The 23,676-nt window shown below is 36.7% G+C and overlaps 2 protein-coding genes across 2 annotated transcripts in view; one reads left to right on the plus strand and one right to left on the minus strand.

Annotated features, from left to right (window-relative positions):
- The first annotated feature begins 401 nt into the window (after positions 1-401).
- Positions 402-4,419, plus strand: nkx6.2 (NK6 homeobox 2). The gene is made up of 3 exons (XM_081350796.1): positions 402-2,444; positions 2,919-3,091; positions 3,601-4,419. The coding sequence occupies exons 1-3, from the start codon at positions 2,030-2,032 to the stop codon at positions 3,847-3,849; spliced, it is 837 nt and encodes a 278-aa protein (XP_081206922.1). The 5' UTR covers positions 402-2,029; the 3' UTR covers positions 3,850-4,419.
- A 1,081-nt stretch (positions 4,420-5,500) lies between these two features.
- Positions 5,501-23,676, minus strand: part of inpp5a (inositol polyphosphate-5-phosphatase A) — a 192,445-nt gene continuing 174,269 nt past the window's right edge. Inside the window, exons 13-16 of the mRNA XM_081350793.1 lie at positions 13,315-13,426; positions 9,031-9,099; positions 7,282-7,366; positions 5,501-7,166 (exon numbers count right to left, since the gene is read on the minus strand). Coding sequence (XP_081206919.1) covers positions 7,286-7,366; positions 9,031-9,099; positions 13,315-13,426 — 262 coding nt within the window. The 3' untranslated portion in view covers positions 5,501-7,166; positions 7,282-7,285. The remainder of the gene's footprint in view (positions 7,167-7,281; positions 7,367-9,030; positions 9,100-13,314; positions 13,427-23,676) is intronic.

Below are 23,676 nucleotides of genomic sequence, written 5' to 3' on the forward strand. Positions count from 1 at the left end.
ACAGAAACTCTCATTATTATTATTATCAGGCTGCTATTATTATTATTATTATTATTATTACTGCCTTTGATCTTAACGTATTTAGGTCAAATCAATTGTTTAAATAGGCCAAGTTCCACTCGGGATTTCGTTTAGATGAGAGTTTATACCGATGTTATAGTTTATAAAGAAAAAATATTTGTAGCACAGAACTGATTAAATGATGTTTTACACGTTAAACAAAAGACAAACAATAACTGGATACTTTTCACAAACTATTAAAATGCAGTAATGTGTCAACAAAAACTTTACATGATCTTAATATAATGTAAATACAATCAAGCTTTTGCTTTTAAAGTAAAGGGAAATATAAAAAGTAATAATAATAATAATTCACTCTTTAATGTAAATTGTTTCCTCCTTTTTTGACAGTGATTTTATTAAAGTCCAACTGAATTACAACGACGTTATGAAATTACAGATGAACTCAGTAAAATAAAATTACACAACTGACAAGAAACTTCTGTTGATCAAGAGGATTACATGACGTTTAGGAATATTATGATGAAACAATAAATCAATAAATGAGTTTTTAAATGCAAATGATATAGATAAAATAACCACGAATACACAAGCCACAATAAACCCTTTTGTTAACGTCTATAAATAAATAGAAATAATCGGAGAGTCCTTTTATTATCGTAATGGAAAGTCATATTTCAAAAGGCGCATTTCATTTGATGAAGGTCTAAATAATGTTGAACCCTTTTAAAATCCAGCATGGTCATATTTCACTGACAGATCCATAAAACATGTCCAGATGATCTCTGTCTCTGCAGTTCACGGAGATTACGAGGAAAACAACACGGAACATTCAAGATGTTTAAGACAGGAACAATAATAACAGCAAATTTACAAGCGGCTTAATATTCATTTATATATTTAGATTAATGATGATATCAGACAAGGAGAAATCTTTAGATGAGATATTATCAGCATCAGTGAGTTTAATATCTGAAGACTGAATTAAATAAGACTCTGGGAATTAAACCGTCGCTGAAGAGTTGCATTTAATTTTGCACAGTAAAACATTGCCTGACTTTTTTTTTATGCGAATTATATATTTTGAGGATTATTTTTTAGCAACAAATCATGACGTTAACAAGGTCTCATGTCATTTGTAAAACTGTAACAGATTCTTGCAACATTTTATACGCTAAAAATGGCGAGCTACATTTCCAATAGGCTAATAATACCATTTTTCGTTATTAATAGGCCTAATATGCAAGAGAGACGCAGGCAACAGGCGACGCGTATTAATATTTCATATGCGTAAAATATTCTATAAGTATAAAGTATATACTTATACAAGGAGCGCACGTTTTAATAACCAATTAAATAGTTTTCGCATTTTATATTATGAACTACAAATGAGATCGCGCTAAAAAATAAAGGTTAAGTTTGTTCTAAACGACACGTTTAAATAATGAAATGACCGGCTTTTAATATAATTAGCGACACCTTTGTACGAGGTTAATGTACTTACTCTGCCAGCGTCATAAAGTAAACGCGTCTATTGTGTCAAATGTTGAAACAATGATTTCTACAGTGCGACGCGTCATTAAAGGCGCTACAATACGAGCTTGATGGAGTACGGCTTTGTCCAGGTTACGCGCATGCAAATTCGCCGCCGCGCTTCCTCCAATCAGAGAATGGCGTCACTTAGCGTCATCCAATAGGAGACACGCGCTTGCCGGTTATCAGCTCGTCATCACTGATAGAGTCCATTGCCCGGCGATCGGCGCCTCAGATGCGGGGTTTGAAGCACTCAAAGCGGGCGTGAGATCTGTCGACGGCCGCCGTCTGGATTCTGCTTCGGAAACTCCCTCACTCGCCTGAACTAGGACACTTCTGTATGGGGAAACATTCGCAGAACTTGTGAAACTCGCAGTATTCGTTCCCTTGGATGAGTTGTTGCACTAAACTTTGTTGTACTTTGTATGTGTTGTTGTTGTTGTTTGGCGGTTGATCGTGTGGTTCACACGCACCGATGTTAGCGGTCGGGCAGATGGATAGTAACCGGCAGAGTGCGTTCGTTCTGGGCAGCACTCCACTGGCTGCGCTGCACAACATGACCGAGATGAAGACCTCTTTATTCCCGTACACCCTGCAGAACCCCGCGGGCTTCAAGGCTCATTCTTTCGCCAACCTGAACTCTCAGATCCCGCTCGGAACACCGCATGGAATAAGCGATATCTTGGGGAGACCCATCACCACGGCCGGACAGCTTCTCTCGGGCTTTCCCCGGATCAACGGCTTGGCCACAACAGCTGGGATGTACTTCAACCCGGCGGCCGTGTCTCGGTATCCCAAACCCCTGACGGAGCTGCCCGGCAGGGCGCCCATATTCTGGCCGGGAATGATGCAAGGGTCGCCCTGGAGAGACCCGCGGGTGAGCTGTCCGGGTGAGTTTTCCTGGCCTAAATGACAATCTAAACAGCCTCACTTTAAAAAATGAAAGCTTCCAAAAGGGGTTGTTTCCAGTGTAACCGTTTTGGGTTCCACAAATATCCAAATAATAATAATAATATAGGCTAATATATTTTTTATATATACAAAATAATAATAATAATCCTTTTAGTGATTAGTTCTAATATATTTTGAACAAACTATTTTTTCTAACATTTTAACAATCTAAAGAACATATTTCCTATTTAGAATTGTTGTGTGGCTAATGGAAAGATTCCATTAAAGGTTCTTCATGGAACCATCTATATAGGCTGGAGAACCTTATTTCGCTCAGAGTCGCTCAGATTGTTGGAATATTATTTTGCAGTGTGTCTAAAAGTTGTGGGTCTCTCGTGGCATGACAACCATATTTCCCCCATAATGTTAAGTTAAATGTCTTTATTTGGCTGACCGTGTCTCGTTTTCTTCAGCCCAGGCGAATATGATGCTGGACAAGGATGGCAAGAAGAAACATTCCAGACCGACGTTTTCAGGACAGCAGATTTTCGCGCTGGAGAAAACCTTCGAACAGACCAAATACCTGGCCGGTCCAGAGAGAGCTCGACTCGCCTATTCTCTGGGAATGACCGAGAGTCAAGTCAAGGTAGATAGACACGGGGTTTTATTAACTTTAACATATTTTTAAACATTTTACTCAATGTAAACGGCCGAGTAAAGATTATTAGCCTATATCTGTGGAAGTGTCAGTTAGGCTGTGTGCGATAGCCTACCGTTAAAACCGTTGGGTTCAAATTTTAATAAAAAAATTTAAACCAACGGTTTAAACGGTACATTTCGCCAGATTTGACCCAAACATGTGTTGAAACAACCCAGAATGTTTTAGTGTATGAATTTACAAATAAGCAAAACTCAACATTTATAATTTTGAAATGAAAATGATTGGGATTATTGCGGTCAATGTTGCACATCATTTCACAGCGTTAGGCATAATATTTACACACTCTCTGGTCAACTTAAAATTCATTTTGCACTATAGTTACATTTAGATTAATTGATTATTATTATTTTTTTTTAAAGCTTGGTTTAATGCATTTAACTGTCGCATTTACCCCTGAGAAGGCCAGTGTGCTGAAGTGTTTTTCTCTCTCTCAGGTTTGGTTTCAGAACAGAAGAACCAAATGGCGGAAGAGGCACGCGGCTGAGATGGCCACGGCCAAGAAGAAACACGACTCAGAGACGGAGAAGATGAAGGAGAGCTCGGACAACGAGGAGGATGATGAATATAACAAACCTCTGGACCCGAACTCCGACGACGAGAAAATCACAAGACTGTTGAAAAAGCACAAGACGAGTAACCTGTCGCTCATCAGCCCGTGCAGTAACAGCTCGGACACTTTGTGATGAAACTGAGAAAAGACTCTTCATTATCATCTTCATCTTCATCATCATCTGCCTCAGATTCTTCTGGGAAAATGAGGCAGAGTTAAGCAGGGTATAAACACACTGTTCACGCGGCTTTTGCTTTGCTTTGAATGCGGTTGTACAGTTAGAAGTGGACGTGAGATGTATATATATTTTTTACTGAGTAAATTATGTTATGAAAGCATCACGAAGACGTGCCAACTTTCCCCTCATCATCATCATCAATTAAGATCATCTTTGTCTTCGATCGCAGAAGAATAACGACGCCTCTTTCGCCTAAAAGTTTCACTTTTTTATTATTTTGAAAACAGGTACACAAAGTGTATAAAAAGTGCCAGTGCTGTAAATGATGTGAATAGAATTTGTTTTAACAATGTCCTTTTTTTGGCCGCTTATACTTTCAATGGAAGGAGTTTATGTTTTACCTCACAACACGAAAAAATACTCAAAGATGGACATAAATATCGATGAAGAGAATATTATTGCTTCCGTGATGAAGGAAGAAAAAAACTTTGTATTATCAATAAATTATTTAACAAGCCAATATTTGACATTTGTCCTGGTTTCTTTATAATTCCATGCATTTGTTTAAACCATTTTATCGTGTTATTGTAGCGCATTTTTTTTTAGCTCGGCCACGCGAAAGGTGCAAACAAATGCATATTATATATCCGTGCATTAATAGGCTATTATTAATAGCATAGTAATGATAATAAAATTCCTACATGATTGTTGCTAATAAGATCATAAACATTCATTCGGCTTTTTCCTTGTAATAAGAGGAATATTTCGTCTCTTTTCATGGTTACAGACATTAAGAGTTTTTATTTTTAAGAGCCCAAACTGCAGGGCAGAAGGCCTTAAATAATGCATTCACAGATTTTCTGATATATGTATTTCTTAGTCTAAACGAGCCTTCTTGCACGCGAATCATTTAACAGATTTCAGGAAGGCTAACTTGTTTTGTCAGTGTTATTCGCGGATTTGAGTAATGCAAATGTCTCGTGACCACATCAACCCTTAAAGACACTTTAAAAAAAAAATCGTGATATATAAATGTATTTTTAAAAGTTAGGCGTATAAGTAATGACAGTACACTACTTCGCAGTTCGCACACGTTTTCGATATTGATCGTAACGAAAAACGCGCGTAGCGATGTCGCGAACATCTATAACTAACTTGTAATCTTAACTTTTGTGGTTACAAAAATATTCGTAAACGTTGTTAAATCGTGTTGATATATATATATACGTACATGACATATTTCCGAACCTTTTGTTTGTGGGAGTTTTATGCGTCATGTGACTTGCGTAATTTCATCCCGAGACATCTTAAAACATCCGCTATAACAAATTATTAGGCTATATCATATGTTCAATAATATATGAATTTTTATAAACAGTTTGATGAACACATAATATCATATTGTATAATGTAATATTGTTCATCAAAATTATTGTTCATCAAAATTATTACCCCCCCCCCCAAAAAAACAAAACAAAAAAACAATATAATATAAATGTTCATGCAAGATACATCTAAATGTCAAAGGCTTGTTCAGTGAATCTCAAGGGCTTTCTGATGTGCTTGACTAATGACAAAGAGGAATTGATTCATTCATTCATTCATTGAGTTCTAATGGTTTTATTGCTTTTGGAGGTCTTGCCATCCAGAGGTCTAATCGCTATCTGCTTAAAGAAAAGAGTGAATCCTATCTCCTGCCCTGCTGGGGAAAACAGTTAACAAGCAGTTTTTCTAAGCAAATCACTGTCAAAGCGACACAAAATCATTTCCACTGATTCAGAAACGAAGGATCAATCTAATCTGTCAACTCTGTAGTGTAGAATTAAACCAGGAGGAGCGAACGGCACTGATGCTGAGAACACACACGAGGAGTCAACCAGAAACACTCACACTTTACTGTACAGTGTTCACGTAACAGTGTGACTGAAGTAAAATACTGATGCACGGACTTCATGTGTGATTATGTTTGTAAAAACACATGGTGTGTGAAATGGACATTGTCAAGTAAAGTGTAAAGAGATTTCTCCTGGTCCTTAATTTGAGTGTTTTCTCCTCTTACAGCTGAACTGATTTATAACTTAAACTCTACATATGACTGAGTTCAATTCAATAGTCGGCACCATGGCACAATAATATAGAAACAAAAAAATCATACAAAAAAAAAAAAAAAAAGAGAGAGAGAAAAGGATACAGCGATTTTTAAGATACCCAGGCCTATCGAAATATCACATTCAGAACCATAACATTATTACACAGAAATAAGTTAGAATAAGAACAGTACTGTAATAACCGAGCAAGACTGCTATAGAAACTATCGTATATATTTGCATGGTTTATGGCACTGCTTAAAAAACAAACTTTAAATTGGCTATATATATATTTATATATATAAATCATATTGGCTGAAATGGCATATTCTGCTAATAATGATGTGGATTTCATTGTTTGTTTATAACTATTCAAACATGTGAAACTTTACACCCAAAAGCAGCTGTTTGAGTCAATATGTCAGCATATAATAGTTTTGGTACGAATTATAAATTATCTCTTTAAAAAGTACAGTATATAAAATGAGAGTTGGCGGTTGCGAGTGCGAGCAACAACAAATCAGAAATCAAAGATGAACAATAATCCATAAAGAAAGAAAATCAAACAGAATATACCTATCTATTCTAACACACAGAACTCTAGAAATCTCCATTAAAGATAATCCAATGTACAAATAAACCTAGCAATAGAGAAATACAACAACATTTTTTTTTTGTTTGCATTGCACTTTTTAAAACATCTTACATACTGTATGGAAGTAGCTTGAAATATTATGTAGAGGCATATCTAAAATTTGCAAGTATGCTTTTTAAAAACTGTAGAGTAATTTCTGATGGTCTATATTAGAGTTTTGGAAACAAGGCTGAGAGACGTCAGAGAAGAGCATCTGATGGAGATTGAGTGTGTGTGTGTGTGTGTGTGTGTGTGTGTGTGTGTGTGTGTGTGTGTGTGTGTGTGTGTGTGTCCATGATCTCGACTCTTGAAGCATTCATGAACTCAGTGTGTCGTTTCTATGGACATGATTGCATGCACTGCGACAAATGCGACTGGTCAGTCCTGCTGAAAAGTCTTTACAGGGTCCTCTGTGTGCGTGCGTGTGTGTGTGTGTGATTGTGTGTGTGTGTGTGTGTGTGTGTGTGTGTGTGTGTGTGTGTGTGTGTGCTTCGGAGCTTCGCACAGGGCCGCTTTTCATGAAATCTTCTCCACCTTTTGGCACCATTTTCCTGGCCAACACACACATATAGATCATGAGAACTTCTGCACGTCTATCATGAGTCATAACAGAGCCATATTCATAAAGATAATAAGAATAAAATAATGATAAAAGAAAATATTTACCACATCACTGCACGACACAACACTTGTGCTTATTTGCATTAGGTTTACCTGCCCCTGTGTTTAACCGAAAGTACAAGTAGACCGGCTGCAGAAAAACACAGACGAGAGATCAGCGTTTCAACAAGTTCTTTAGAGGATGAGCTGTTCTGAACACACACACACACACACACACACACACACACACACACACACACACACGCACACACACACCTGTCTGAACTGTTCTTCCATGGGTGCTAAATTCACTTACATTTCTAGAACATCTGAATGATTTTGGCGGGTGTGTGTCTGTCTGGTTACACACACACACACACACACACACACACACACACACACACACACACACACACACACACACACACACACACACACACACACACACACACACACACACACACACACACACTCAGTATCTCTCTCTCTCTCTCTCTTTCAAACACACCCACTCTCAAACACACTCTCACACACACATTCTCTCTCTCTCTCTCTCTCTCTCTCTCTCTAAAATAATTGAAATTTTATTAACAAAATAAAAAATAGTAGTTATACAATAAAACAAGTATTATTTAGCAATATTTAACTAAATACTAACTATAACAAACTCTAAAATAACAGATTAAAATTGTATAAATAATAAAATAAACAAAAATCATAATTTTTTTTTTCTATAATTCAGCTCGAATTGCTATGTAAAAAACAGTGTTGTAAAAGTAAGCTGAATCAAAAGTGTTGTAGATCATTTAAATCTATTTGTGTTTTTTAATAACCTCTCACTCACACTGTTAACAGGGCTGGCATCATTTGCATACTGAATTCCAATTGGTATTCTTTCCAGAATCTATTTGCATACTGTTTTTTGATTGGTCTTGACTGTCTTATATCTATTACACCATCACAGGAGGAACAGAACTGTGTGTGTGTGTGTGTGTGTGTGTGTGTGTGAGAGTGAGTGAGTGAGTGAGTATGTGTGTGTGGGTGTGTGTGTGTGTGTGTGAGAGTGAGTGAGTGAGTGAGTATGTGTGTGTGGGTGTGTGTGTGTGTGTGTGTGTGTGTGTGTGTGTGTGTGTGTGTGTGTGTGTGTGTGGGTGAGTGAGTGAGTGAGAGTGTGTGTGTGTGTGTGTGTGTGTGTGTGTGTGTGTGTGTGTGAGTGAGTGAGTGTGTGTGTGTGTGTGTGTGTGTGTGTGTGTGTGTGTGTGTGTGTGCGCGGGTGTGTACACTGAGCTTGATTGGGTCTGAATCAGTCACACACACATTCAGGAACATTTCAGTAATTTAATATTTAGACTGTGTCTCTGTTTTCTTTTTTCTCCTTAAAACTGGTGAGTTTAAAATGTTTAGATTGCATTGCAGCCAGATTGACTCACATACGCACACACACGCACATTTACACACACACACACACACTCACACACACACACACACACACACAAACACAAACACACACACACTCACTCTCTCTCTCTCTCTCTCTCTCACTCACTCACTCACTCACTCACTCACTCTCACACACACACTCACTCTCACACACACACTCACTCTCACACACACACTCTCACTCTCACACACACACTCACTCACTCACTCACTCACTCACTCACTCACTCACTCACTCACTCACTCACTCACTCACTCACTCACTCACTCACTCACTCACTCACTCACTCACACACACACACACACACACACACACACACACACACACACACACACACACACACACACACACACACACACGTTGGTAAGTCGTACCTTGTGGTCTCCCATACACACATTGGGTCCGATGTTGTCATACGTTATTGATTTCTCCTCATTCTCCGGCTGCAAAACACAAACACACACAAAACGCGATTAAAGACACAAAATGAATCCATGTAGAATACTCTAATTCTGTTAGACTTAAGTGCCAATAAATCAGAGCAGGAACTTCAGGAGCTCCAAAAGCAGCAAAAGCATTAATCATAATTCCCCTAAACTGAAAATAATGCTCTGAATGGAGCGAGACAGAAATATGATGCAGTGCACTTTAAAAACACGCACGCGCGAGATTGTGTTTCTCCGAGTCTGTGAAAACACCATCACACACTCGCGCGAGTGAACTTCAGCAACACAAGAACACACACACGCAGCCCGAGCGTCCCCGAGCGCGATACATTCATCAAACGCAGGCTTGGTAATTTACAAAGGCAGCATAAAATTGTGGATTTTCGGGTTGCGTAATCTTTAGACAGATAAACAGATGAGTGCGGGTCCGGGCCTGCGCTTCACTGGCTCTTCATTACCTCCGCCGGACCTCCGCGTGTTAGGCCGCGGATAGCACAGAACAACATGACGTGCGGCTAACAGAGCGTGTCATGATAGATGAGGCTGTTTACAGGCCGTGTCTGAACAATCTGTAACGCAAACACACCGTCTGTCTGAGGCACTCACTAGCGCGGCGCTGGAGTGTGTGTGAGAGGTCATTAACGCTCGACCTGAAGGACGTCACGTCATTAGAGTCCATGATGCAGACTTCATCAGACGCATTCACATTCTGCTATACAGCAATCCAGTTCAGCGTGTGTTCGCACTGCGCAGTTAGAGCACGGAGGAAAGCAGACGTTTCTGATCCACACAAATAAAAATCAAGTTACTGCACTGAAGTTTCTTCTATTGTTGCGTGCAAAATCAATGCATGCATGCCAAAAAACAAAAAACAAAACCTGCATTAAAAAAACTAAAATCTTTTATCACAAGCACATTTATCACTTTATTATGGAAGCTTGTTTCCGCAACAGAGTGAAAAATAAAAAAGGTAATTGTAACTTTTTAATCTCACAATTCTGACTTTTTATCTCAGAATTGCATGTATATATTTCACAATTCTGACTTTATAATATGCAATTGCGAGATATAAGTCAGAATTGCGAGATATAAAGTCAGAATTGTGAGATATAAACTATTCTGAGGTAAAAAAATATATAAAAAAAATTTTTTTCCTTAGAATTGGAACTCGCAATTCTGACTTTATATCTCGCAATTCTGACTTTATATCTCGCAATTCTGACTTTATATCTCGCATTTCTGACTTTATATCTCGCAATTCTGACTTTATATCTCGCAATTCTGACTTTATATCTCGCAATTCAGACTTTATATCTCGCAATTCTGACTTTATATCTCGCAATTCTGACTTTATATCTCGCAATTCTGACTTTATATCTCGCAATTCAGACTTTATATCTTGCAATTCTGACTTTATATCTCGCAATTCTGACTTTATATCTCGCAATTCTGACTTTATATCTCGCAATTCTGACTTTATATCTCGCAATTCTGACTTTATATCTCGCAATTCTGACTTTATATCTCGCAATTCAGACTTTATATCTCGCAATTCTGACTTTATATCTCGCAATTCTGACTTTATATCTCGCAATTCTGACTTTATATCTCGCAATTCTGACTTTATATCTCGCAATTCAGACTTTATATCTCGCAATTCAGACTTTATATCTCGCAATTCTGACTTTATATCTCGCAATTCTGACTTTATATCTCGCAATTCTGACTTTATATCTCGCAATTCAGACTTTATATCTCGCAATTCTGACTTTATATCTCGCAATTCTGACTTTATATCTCGCAATTCTGACTTTATATCTCGCAATTCTGACTTTATATCTCGCAATTCAGACTTTATACCTCGCAATTCTGACTTTATATCTCGCAATTCTGACTTTATATCTCGCAATTCTGACTTTATATCTCGCAATTCAGACTTTATATCTCGCAATTCTGACTTTATATCTCGCAATTCTGACTTTATATCTCGCAATTCTGACTTTATATCTCGCAATTCTGACTTTATATCTCGCAATTCTGACTTTATATCTCGCATTTCTGACTTTATATCTCGCAATTCTGACTTTATATCTCGCAATTCTGACTTTATATCTCGCAATTCTGACTTTATATCTCGCAATTCAGACTTTATATCTCGCAATTCTGACTATATCTCGCAATTCAGTCTTTATATCTCGCAATTCTGACTTTATATCTCGCAATTCAGACTTTATATCTCGCAATTCTGACTTTATATCTCGCAATTCTGACTTTATATCTCGCAATTCTGACTTTATATCTCGCAATTCTGACTTTATATCTCGCAATTCTGACTTTATAACTCGCAATTCTGACTTTATATCTCGCAATTCTGACTTTATATCTCGCAATTCTGACTTTATATCTCGCAATTCTGACTTTATATCTCGCAATTCAGACTTTATATCTCGCAATTCTGACTTTATATCTCGCAATTCTGACTTTATATCTCGCAATTCTGACTTTATATCTCGCAATTCTGACTTTATAACTCACAATTCTGACTTTATATCTCGCAATTCTGACTTTATATCTCGCAATTCAGACTTTATATCTCGCAATTCTGACTTTATATCTCGCAATTCAGACTTTATATCTCGCAATTCTGACTTTATATCTCGCAATTCTGACTTTATATCTCGCAATTCTGACTTTATATCTCGCAATTCTGACTTTATATCTCGCAATTCTGACTTTATAACTCACAATTCTGACTTTATATCTCGCAATTCTGACTTTATATCTCGCAATTCTGACTTTATATCTCGCAATTCAGTCTTTATATCTCGCAATTCTGACTTTATATCTCGCAATTCAGACTTTATATCTCGCAATTCTGACTTTATATCTCGCAATTCTGACTTTATATCTCGCAATTCTGACTTTATATCTCGCAATTCTGACTTTATATCTCGCAATTCTGACTTTATATCTCGCAATTCTGACTTTATATCTCGCAATTCTGACTTTATAACTCACAATTCTGACTTTATATCTCGCAATTCTGACTTTATATCTCGCAATTCTGACTTTATATCTCGCAATTCTGACTTTATATCTCGCAATTCAGACTTTATATCTCGCAATTCAGACTTTATATCTCGCAATTCAGACTTTATATCTCAATTCTGAGAAATTGTGAGATAAAAAGTCTCAATTATCTTTTAAAATGTTTTATTCTGTGGTGGAAACAAGCTTCCATACTTTATCATAACCTGCACTACATCCTTATATTTATGTTCTTACTGCATATTGTTTCTTATTATTCATACTGTCCATATTGCCACTTATTGTATTGTGTATTATTGTTTATTCTTATTATTCCTACTGGTTATTATGCACCCACTCATATTGTTTCTTATGCACTTCTACCGTCTTTCTTGAGAGGAACGGACAAAATATGAATTTAATAAGATCATGAAACTCAGCTCTGCCAGACACATCTGGTTTCATCTCAGATCTGAAGATCTATGAGATTATATAAGTCAGTCTTGCATTGCAATTTTATATTTTATAATGTTTCCTGAGGGGCAATCATGCTAGTTAGATTTCCACATCAAAAACTGTCATAATGTAGAAATACAAGTCTATTTCCACCCTGATTTTAACAAGATGCAACAAGTCTCCTTTAAGACTTGTAAACGCCCACTGCTATTTGCATATGAAATAAGCATAACTTATGTGGAACTGTGATTATGATTCACAGAATATGTGCATTACAGTTTTATATTTACGTGCACTCCGTCAAATGTCCATTTTAATGTGTTGAGCGCATAGTTGCAATTTTGCCAAATGTAATTAACCCAAAATCATCTAATCCAGACACATTTATTAATCAGCATAAAATAAATGCAATGCATCAAAAACTACAGTGATATACATTTAACTGTTTTAAACATGCTTTAAACAACAGATTCATCACGCAGATCAAGAAAACGAGTCATTTTGACAGTTTAGTTTAAATAAAAGCTGATTTTGTTTCGTAAAACGTAGTGTTTTTATAGTGCAATCACTTCATAAGATCAAGTTAAGTATGATTTCTCAATGCATGGCATTTTTGCATCAGATTAACGAACAATCTGACCAGATGAAAGGCAGAAATGAAGCTTTTAAAGTAAATGTTTGCCGATCTGGCGGAAGGAATGGAGGTTTTCACAGTGTTTGGAGTCTCACCTTCAGGATCAGGTCTTTGGCCGAGGAGGACATGAGGATTCGGTCACACCAGGAGGGACACCGAGTGTTCATGTACTGCTTCCCCTGACTCGAGTCCTCGCTGTACGGGTAACTGCGGACACACACACACACACACACAGACCAAGAGTTACGGTGTAAATGATGGCGGTCCTGCATCACACCAGAATCAGTGTGAAGAAACACCAGGTCAGAAACATCCTCATATCGCACATCGGTGATGATTTATTGTTTTATTTTTTATAACAATTAAACACGTTTCCCGCTATGACTGCAAATGCAACGCCACATTTAGTTTTTTTCAATCAGCAAAATATGTGTTTTAAAATGCACTTCAGATTTAAATAATTAATTACAGCATTAATTCAGTACAACAAAAACTATTGTGATTGTGACTTTCAATCGTGTTTTTAAATGTTCTTTAAATAATGTCATTTAAATAATATATTATTCAAATATTGTATGTTTTTTTGTGCAAAAGTACTGTCATATATATATTTTTTTTTTTTTAATTGTATTTTAAAATGTACTTCAAATAACAATTTAGTGCAACAAAAACTACAGCGATATTAATTTTCCATTGTGTTTTAAACGTGCTTTAAATAATATCATATTTAAATGTTATATTATTTTCTTCAAAATATGAGATTTCTTTTTGCAAAAACTACTGTAATGGACAATTTCTGTTGTTTTAAATGCACTTTAAATTAAATACTATATTTAAATATTATTTTCTTCTCATTATGAGAAACAACTGTAATGTATACTTCCAATTCTGTTTTAAATAATATAATTTATATGTTATTATTTTCTTCAAAATATGAGATTTGTTTGCAAAAATACTGAGATATTTCGCAAATAATGAATTATACTATACAATCAGTTCTACAGTGATGTATATTTTCAGTTGTTTTAAAATGTACTTAAAAAATATATTATGTTATTTAAATATTATATTTATTTCTTCTCATTATGAGATTCTTTTGCAGAAACTACTTTACTTTAAAATAATATAAATAATAAATAACAGCATAAAATAATTTCAGTAAAAGAAAAACGTTCAATGGTGTTTTAAACATGCTTTAAACAGTATAATATTTAAACAATTTTAAATATAAATATATTTTTTCTTCAAAATATGAGATTTTTCTTTGCAAAAACACTGATATTGTGAAAATAATAAACTATAGTATAAAATCAGAACATGATGTATTTTTTTTCAAAAGTTTTAAAATGCGCTTAAAATAAGCAGCATTTTCTCCTCGTTATGCGATGGTTTTGCATCACAACAAGCTAATAATAGTTGAAAATAATGCAAAATAATTTGTGCAAAATGCAATTAATTCTACTCTGGTTGACGCTGAGGTGTTTAGAGCAGAGAAGTGCATGTGTTCAATAATTCAAATAATAAACAACAGTATAAAATAACTTCAGTAAAGCAAAAACTCTCACTTGTGTTTTAAATATGCTTTAAATAATATAATACTTGACTTTCTTTATGCAAAATGCAATTAACTGTGCCCTGGTGGAGCTCAGCGCTCGATCGGTGAGAGTTCAGAGCAGAAGCGCATGTGTTCTCGGCTTGCTTTGGTCAATTGAGCATGAAAGCGGATCATCACACGGTTTCCGATCCGCTGCTTTAGTGGTCAAACAACACCATCAGCATCAGCCCAAACTGACCGTCACCGTGGCAACCCAAAGGTCAGGGGTCAAAGAGGGAGGGGAACCAGTTATCCCAGTTATCCCAACACACAGGCCCCCGACCGAGTGGCCAAACAAGACCCGGCGAGGGGCCTTTGCAGAACGCCTGAGCGCAATTAGCATTGATGGCACTTTAAGCATGTGGAAATGAAGGGCAGTTTTGGTATGCTAACGAGAGATGAGTGCGCGGATGAAAGAGGGAGAGAGTGAATGATAGTGGAGGATAGAGAAGGATAATGAGGGATAGAGATGCAGAGTGTGGGAATTAAGGGGCGGGAGGAGCTCTTTAAAGACTGAAGATTTCTTCAGGGTGGCCCAAACAATCCCAAACAATCCCGGGAGGAAGTTTATCATGTGATCCTTCAGCCGGATTAAACGGATCTGGATCGGATTGAGCTTTGAAACTGATCTGGGACTGTGAGGCTTGATGGTGTGTGTGTCATCAGAGCGAAGACGCATTTGTTTGATCAAAAATACTGTAAAAATGTGAGATATTTTTACCATTTAAAATATATGATTTCTATGTGAATATACAGTAAAGTTTAATATATTCCTGTGATTTTCAGCATCATTACTCCAGTCTTCAGTGTCACATGATCCTTCAGGAATCACTCTAATATGAGGATTTGATGATCAAGAAACATTTATGATTATTATCAGTGTTCATATTTTTGTGGAAACTGTGATACATTTTAGTTTTCAGGATTCTTTGATGAACAGAAAGTTCAAAAGAACAGCATTTATTTGAAATATAATCTTTTGTAACATTATAAATGTCTTTACTGTCACTCTTGATCAATTTAATGCGTCCTTGATCAAGGAATGTATTTATTTTTAATTTATTTTTACTGTTTTTTTTTAACATTTTTTATCTTACTTAGCCAAAACTTTTGAATGGAAGTGTATAAACTTGCTCTCTCTCTTACACACACACATGCACACACACACACACACACACACACACACACACACACACACACACACACACACACACACACACACTCTAACTCAACAGTAAACAGCGCGGTGGAGCCTCAGGGTGATTAATGCTGTCGATTAGCCGTTATCAGGCAGAGCAAACGCTGCCGCCGGGTGTGTGTGTGTGTGTGTGTGTGTGTGTGAACTGGAGCCCGTCAGACACTATCACACTCGTGCCAAGACTAATTACCCTAATTAATGGGGCCGCGCTGATAAACTCAACAATCGCCCACCTGTGTGTGTTACAGTGAGTGAACAGTTAACCATTCCGCTAACGCTAGCCGCTGAACAGTTAACCATTCCGCTAACGCTAGCCGCTAACACACTTACAAGAGCTTCTGTTCAGACGGTAAAGAATCATTATTTACTCTGTCGAACAGATCTGAGTGACTTCAGGCGAGTAAATGACGACACAATGATCATTTTCAGTGAACTGTACACTTAAAAGGGGATGTGTGGGTCATGTGACCTGTTATCTTGTTCTACACAATGACAAATAAGTGACAAAGCAAACACTGATTCATTGAGACGCCTGTGTTAATGAGGGCGTATAAACTGAGAACACACACTGAAGGAAACACTGATAACACACACACACTATTAATGACAGGGCAGAGGTCACATGACTATTACAGCACAGGATCATGGGATTGGACAGAACTGGAGCTGTCAATCAAATGTAGAGTTGCAAAGGGGTGTGTGTGTGTGTGTGTGTGTGTGTGTGTGTGTGTGTGTGTGTGTGTGTGTGTGTGTGTGTTACGCAACAGGAAAAGGGCAATTTCCTCAAATAATGATCTATAATCAAGTCTCTTTATGATTTTTGATTGTGTTTACATCAGATTAAAGAGTAAACGAGATCCTGATAACGTCTAACGATCTCAGACTCTGATACTGTCCGGTCTCTCTCTCACCTCTGACTCACAGTGATCCGCTCGCCTGGAACAATCCTCATTTTAACCATGAAAAGACACAGTGTTCATTATTCATCCTGATGAAGCGATGACACACACACACACATATATATATATACACACACACGCACACACACATACATACACACACACACACACACACACACACACACACACACATATATATATACACACACACATATATATATACACACACACGCACACACACATACATATACACACACACACACACACACACACACACACACACACACACACACACACACACACACACACACACACACATACATACAAACATACAAACATACAAACATACATATATATATATATATTAGTGGTGGGCCGTTATCGGCGTTAACGCGAGACTCTTATCGCGCGATAAAAAAAATATCGCCGTTAATCTATTCCCCAAGTTGGGTTGGGAGATGGCTCTACTACACAAGCTATGATGACTCTATCTACCCGCGGCCGCGAGGTAACCCGGCTGCAACGCATATTCGTTGTCATCTTAAGTAAACACGGCTGTAAGTGAAAACTGCAACATCCATAATTTGGACTTGGTTCGGATTTAAGCCGTCCGACAAACAGCAGCAAACTATCCGAGTGTGTGGTGGGGTAACGGTTCGGTAAGTTAACACACGACTAATCCGTTCTACCACCTCAAATTCAAAACGAAACATGACATCACCAGCGTGCGCGTATTATTCTCATTCCAATATATCTAGTGGTGTAACGTTAACACATAATCTATGTCTACGCCCGATTTTAAGAATCGTTGTTGTGTTTCTTTTTAACTGAAAAGACATCAGTTAGACAATATTATAACTTTAAATTTGGGGTTTCATAAGCTCAAAGCTATAATATACATTAGACCTACTTAAGATCTCTGCAGCTAGTGTACTTAAATTTTATTTATCTGCAAAATTATGTTGTATACTTACAGTTTTGCACAATATATGTTCTCAAAACTACATATACCCTTTAAAAAAAAAAAAATTTAGCAGTTGTTTAGCAGGGTCTGTGTAACCTGTTCTGAAATGGTTTTATTATAATATACTGTATATCGTTATCGCAAGAGGCTGCAATGTATATCACAATATAGATTTTAGGCCATATCGCCCATCCCTTATTGATAGCCTATAGTAGTTGATAATAACATAGGCCTATGTTGCCTACGGACGGTAACAGTACAGAAGTAACCTTTTACAGTCTATGAGTAGAACAGCTTTCTCAAGCAGTTTGTGATGCATTTTGGAAACAGGAGATGAGCCCCTGTTCTAATGCGCCGCCTGGTTTGAGAAACCCGTTCTCAAAGACTTACTTTTATAGTCATTATTTGGGTAGCACACATATTCTGAATGCCTTCGGCAGATTTCAAATGAGCCATTTTAATCTAGATTAATCTAGATTAAAAAAATTAATCTATGCCCACCTCTAATATATATATATATATATATATATATATATATATATATATATATATATATATATATATATATACGCACACACACACAAACACACATATATATATACACACACGCACACACACATATATATATATACACACACGCACACATATATATATACACACACACACACACACACACACACACACATATATATATATACACACACGCACACACACATATATATATATACACACACACGCACACACACACATATATATATATACACACACACACACACACAAACACACACATATATATATACACACACACACATACATATATTACACACACGTACAGCGCACACACACACATATATATATATACACACACGCACACACACACATATATACACACATACAGAGACACACACTGACTCACTCACACACTCAGTCACTCACAAACACACTGACTCACTCACACACTCACTCACTGACAGACAAACACACACACTCACTCACTCACTCACAAACACACACACACACACACACACACACACACACACACACACACACACACACACACACACACACACACACACACACACACTCACACACACTCAGACACACACATATTCACTCACAAACACACACTCACACTGACACAGTGACACAGACACACACATGCGCGCGCACACACACTCAGACACACACACATTCACTCACAAACACACTCAAACACACACATTCACTCACAAACACACACTCACACTGACACAGTGACACACCCACACACACTCCCTCTCAGAAACACAGATGAGTGTGTGTTAAAGTGTCACTTCAGCACTAAACGGCGTCACACTCTTAAAGTCACTTCACAGTGAACGAGTGTTTTGTTCATCAGAAACACTGGATCACGACGTCAGTTTCATGAACACACACAATCATACACACACACACACACAATCATGCAGTCGATCTGTACATGACATCACATCGAGCTTCGCAACACACAGTTACACTCACTATAATCCTGCTCTAGAACAGAGAAACATTAGACATATTTCAGGAGGCACTGGCATTTAACTCTCAAGTAACAATATTCATAACAGATTTAAATTTTAATATACTTTTTTTACATTTCTGTATGGATTAGCATTTAAACATAAGGTAACAATATTTGGAATAGATTTAAATTTTATTATAAAAATGTGCTTTTGAGATTTTTTAATATTATTCAAAAAGTATATTTACTATATGAATTTCAATACATTTAAATATTAATATAAAGCATATAGAACTTTTACAGAGATAATATATATACGGCACTTTCCCCCATGTTTATAACTGTGTGGGATCTCTGAGTAAATGACATTTCAGACACAATACGGCAGATATTTGTGTGCATTTCTGCAGAAAACACGCGGAAAGGACCAATCAGTGAGAATACCAGCGCTCGTGTTCAATCAGCTCTGCGGACCGGAACTAACGTCCGGATAATAATGCCATCCTCCACACAGCAGACACAGGCCTGTCGCGCAAATCAACACAACGGGAATTAATCCTTTATTAATAAGCACACGAGTTTCATCGGAGTGAAAGTAAACAACACACACACATCCACTCCAGAAAGTACCGCGGTAAAGAGACGCCCGAAGCCGAGTCTCGACATCCTCACCAAACGGTGAAGAATAACTGTACATGACCTCCGACCCTTCACACACACACACACACACACACACACACACACACACCTCACGACCCGCCGGCCAGAACAACCTCAGCCGTCTAGACTCCACAAACACACACACACACACACACACACGATCACTGTAACCCGGTTAGTGAAACAAACCGCACTCTCTCCTCATCCTGGGAATATTCCGACTCGATTTCTGCATTGATTTTACGGAGCGAGTCTTACAGTAAAATCATAAAGCTCTGCATCCCATCAGTCACTGAACATCATCCTCAATTACTCTGGCCAGTCTGAAGATGAATATAATCGTGTGCATTAATGAGTTCTGAGGGTGTTTAAAAGACTATTTATTTATTTTTATTTTGGTATACAATTATATGAGAAATTAATAGGATACATTAAATTGATCGAAAGTGAGTTTTATAATGTTACAAAAGATTTTATTTCAGATTAAAGCTGTTCTTTTGAACTTTCTATTCATCAAAGAATCCTGAAATAAAAATGTAAATAACTGTTTTCAACACATCAAATGTTTCTTGAGCATCAAATCCTCATATTAGAGTGATTTCTGAAGGATCATGTGACACTGAAGACTGGAGTAATGATGCTGAACATTCATAATTACACTTTACTGTATATTCACATAGAAAACAGATGATTTACATTATAATAATATTTCACTGTTTTTATTGCATTTTTGATCAGATAAATGCAGCATTGATGAGAAGAAGAGACTTCTTACAAATCTTACTAAACCCAAACCTGTATATAACAGTGTACTGAATGACTACCATATTAATATTCCATAATTTTATTATAATTTCACCCTCAAAGTATCATGACTTTTCCAGACTTTCCCAAAAATTACTGGATAAGAGTTAATTAAATACAAATCGTTTTATGAAGATTACACTGAGAATAACTAGAAACATTAACACTACTTTAACTGATTCGCGATCCTCCGATGTGTGTGTGATGTGTGTGTGTGTAACTGTAGATCTCGACACTATAATAGAGCGCGTCTGCATAACCAGGGTTTGTTATTGATGTGTTTATGATTGTGTGTGTGTGTGTCTCAGTGATGGCCTCAGTCGGCTCGACTCCAGCGCCGGGAGCTGGCGGGACACGGTCAAATTCCACACATCGGTGTGTGAGCGCTGGACGTGTAAAGGGTCACTCACTCACACACACACACACACACACACACACACAGATCTTTCTTCTGCTTTACAACATTCTCACACACATGGAGCATCAGCGACGAGATTAAAACACGTGCCGAAACACAACAAACATGCTCAACACACACGGGAGTCATCGAGTACCGCGTGTTCATTAATGACGCACAGGCTCTGTAGTGTATTTTGGTATTTACTACCATTTTAAAAGTGCTTTTTTTAAAAGAAATTCATACTTTTATTCATCAAGGACATCAAAATGACTTTAAAGATATTTATAATGTTACAAAAGATTCAGATAAATGCTGTTCTTCTGAACTTTCTATTCATCAAAGAATCATGTAAACTAAAATCTATCAGAGTTTCAGTAAAAAATATGAAGTTTTCGTAAATTTGATAAATTGACAAAAATGAAAAATTATGTCAATAATTTGGTATTTACTACCATTTTAAAAGTTTTTTTATTTTTTTTAAGAAATTAATACTTTTATTCATCAAGGACCCGTTAAATTGATCAAAAGTGACTTTAAAGATATTTATAATGTTACAAAAGACTCAAATAAATGCTGTTCTTTTGAACTTTCTATTCGTCAAAGAATCCTGAGAAAATGTCTCAGAGTTTCCACAGAAATACGAGAGTTTTCATAAATTTGATGAATTGACAAAAGTGACAAAATATGTCAATTTTATTGTGAAATTCAAGTGGCATGTGAACCGATCCTCTCTTCCTCTTTACTACTAGTTATAGCACAAATGAATCATTCATTATCATTTATTAAATCTGTCACGGAATGGACGAGCTCGACCGGTCACGGGTTCATGAGCGGATCACATGTGAAGCTTGGATAAAATGAACGTCATGTAAATGCATTAGTATCTGATACCATGGTCATGCACACACACACACACACACACACACACACACACACACACACATATACACACACACACACACACACACAGCTGTAAATGTGACTGAACGTAAAGGTTGTGATATTCTACAGTGAAATCAGAAAAAGAACAGATCAGTGATGAAGATGCAGTGAAGATCCTGTGTGTGTGTGTGTGTGTGTGTGTGTGTGTGCGCACGAGTGTATAAGTGTGTGTGACCTCGACGGCCTCTTATATAAGTACACAGATGGCGAGGCGTGTTTCTGTATGACAAAGAACAATCGCTGCTTCTTGATCACTGAGAGGCGTATCTGACAGCGCGTGCGTGTGTGTGTGTGTGTGTGTGTGTGTGTGTGAGAGAGAGTTCAGTCGTCTCTATTCATTCACCTCAGACTACAACAGATACAGCACGCATCCAATCACGTTTAACACACTCATTAGCGGCTTCAGATTGAGAAGAGCACGTGAACTTCCAGTGGTCAGACAAACACACACACCCTTCATAAATCCACCTGTCCCTTCAGTAAACTCACAGACACACACACACACACACACACACACACACACACACACACACACACACACACACACACACACACACACACACACACACACACACTCTCTCCTCGCAGCCGCACTTCATCAAGTAATTATTGTTTGATTACAGCGCTTCATTATCAGCTCTGTTTGAGTCAAAGGTCGAGCATTATTAGTTGGTCCGCGCTGAACATCATGCTGAGTTTCGCGTCACACACACACACTCACACACACACACACACACACACACACACACACACACACACACACACACACACACACGCCGCTCTGAAAGGGCTAATTGTAAATTCATTTGTTTGAGGAAGATCCTCTATGGCTTGAGAATATTAAGGGTCACACTGTGATGATCTGATTATGCTTTACAAATCAGGAGAGCTTCCGTCAGCATTAACATTACTGTGAAAAACATGAATATGGATATGAATTTATGAGACAAAAGCGCACACTACTCAACCTGAGTAAGAAAAGACCTGACAAAGAGGTTTAGGTTTGTAATTAACCAAATATTACTATTAATGTAATGATAATAAGTATTATTATTAAAATACAATCATTATTATTAAATACTTTTATACATTTAACTATATATTTTCAACTTAAATTAAAATTGTATTATCATTATTATGTTAATGTAATAATTATTTTTATAATATATTATTTTTGCATTAATAATATAATATTATTATTAAAAATACAATAGTTATTTAAATATATTAATACAACTATATTTATACAATTAAAATAAATGATTTTATAATAATTTATTATAAAATAAAATAATGTATTATAAAATTATCTGATAAATTATAAAATAATATTATCATCATCACCACCATCATTTTAAACTTTATAAGTAAAAGACATGTCTAAACATTATACATTAAAATAAAGAATATTATTAATATCATCAACTTTATAAATCAATATATTTATCAACTTAATAAATTGTTATTATTGTTATTGTAGTGTTTATTATAATAAAACACATTATAAATGTTATAA

The sequence above is a fragment of the Scardinius erythrophthalmus genome, assembly GCF_964197995.2.
Source record: "Scardinius erythrophthalmus genome assembly, chromosome: 21".
NCBI lineage: Eukaryota > Metazoa > Chordata > Actinopteri > Cypriniformes > Leuciscidae > Scardinius > Scardinius erythrophthalmus.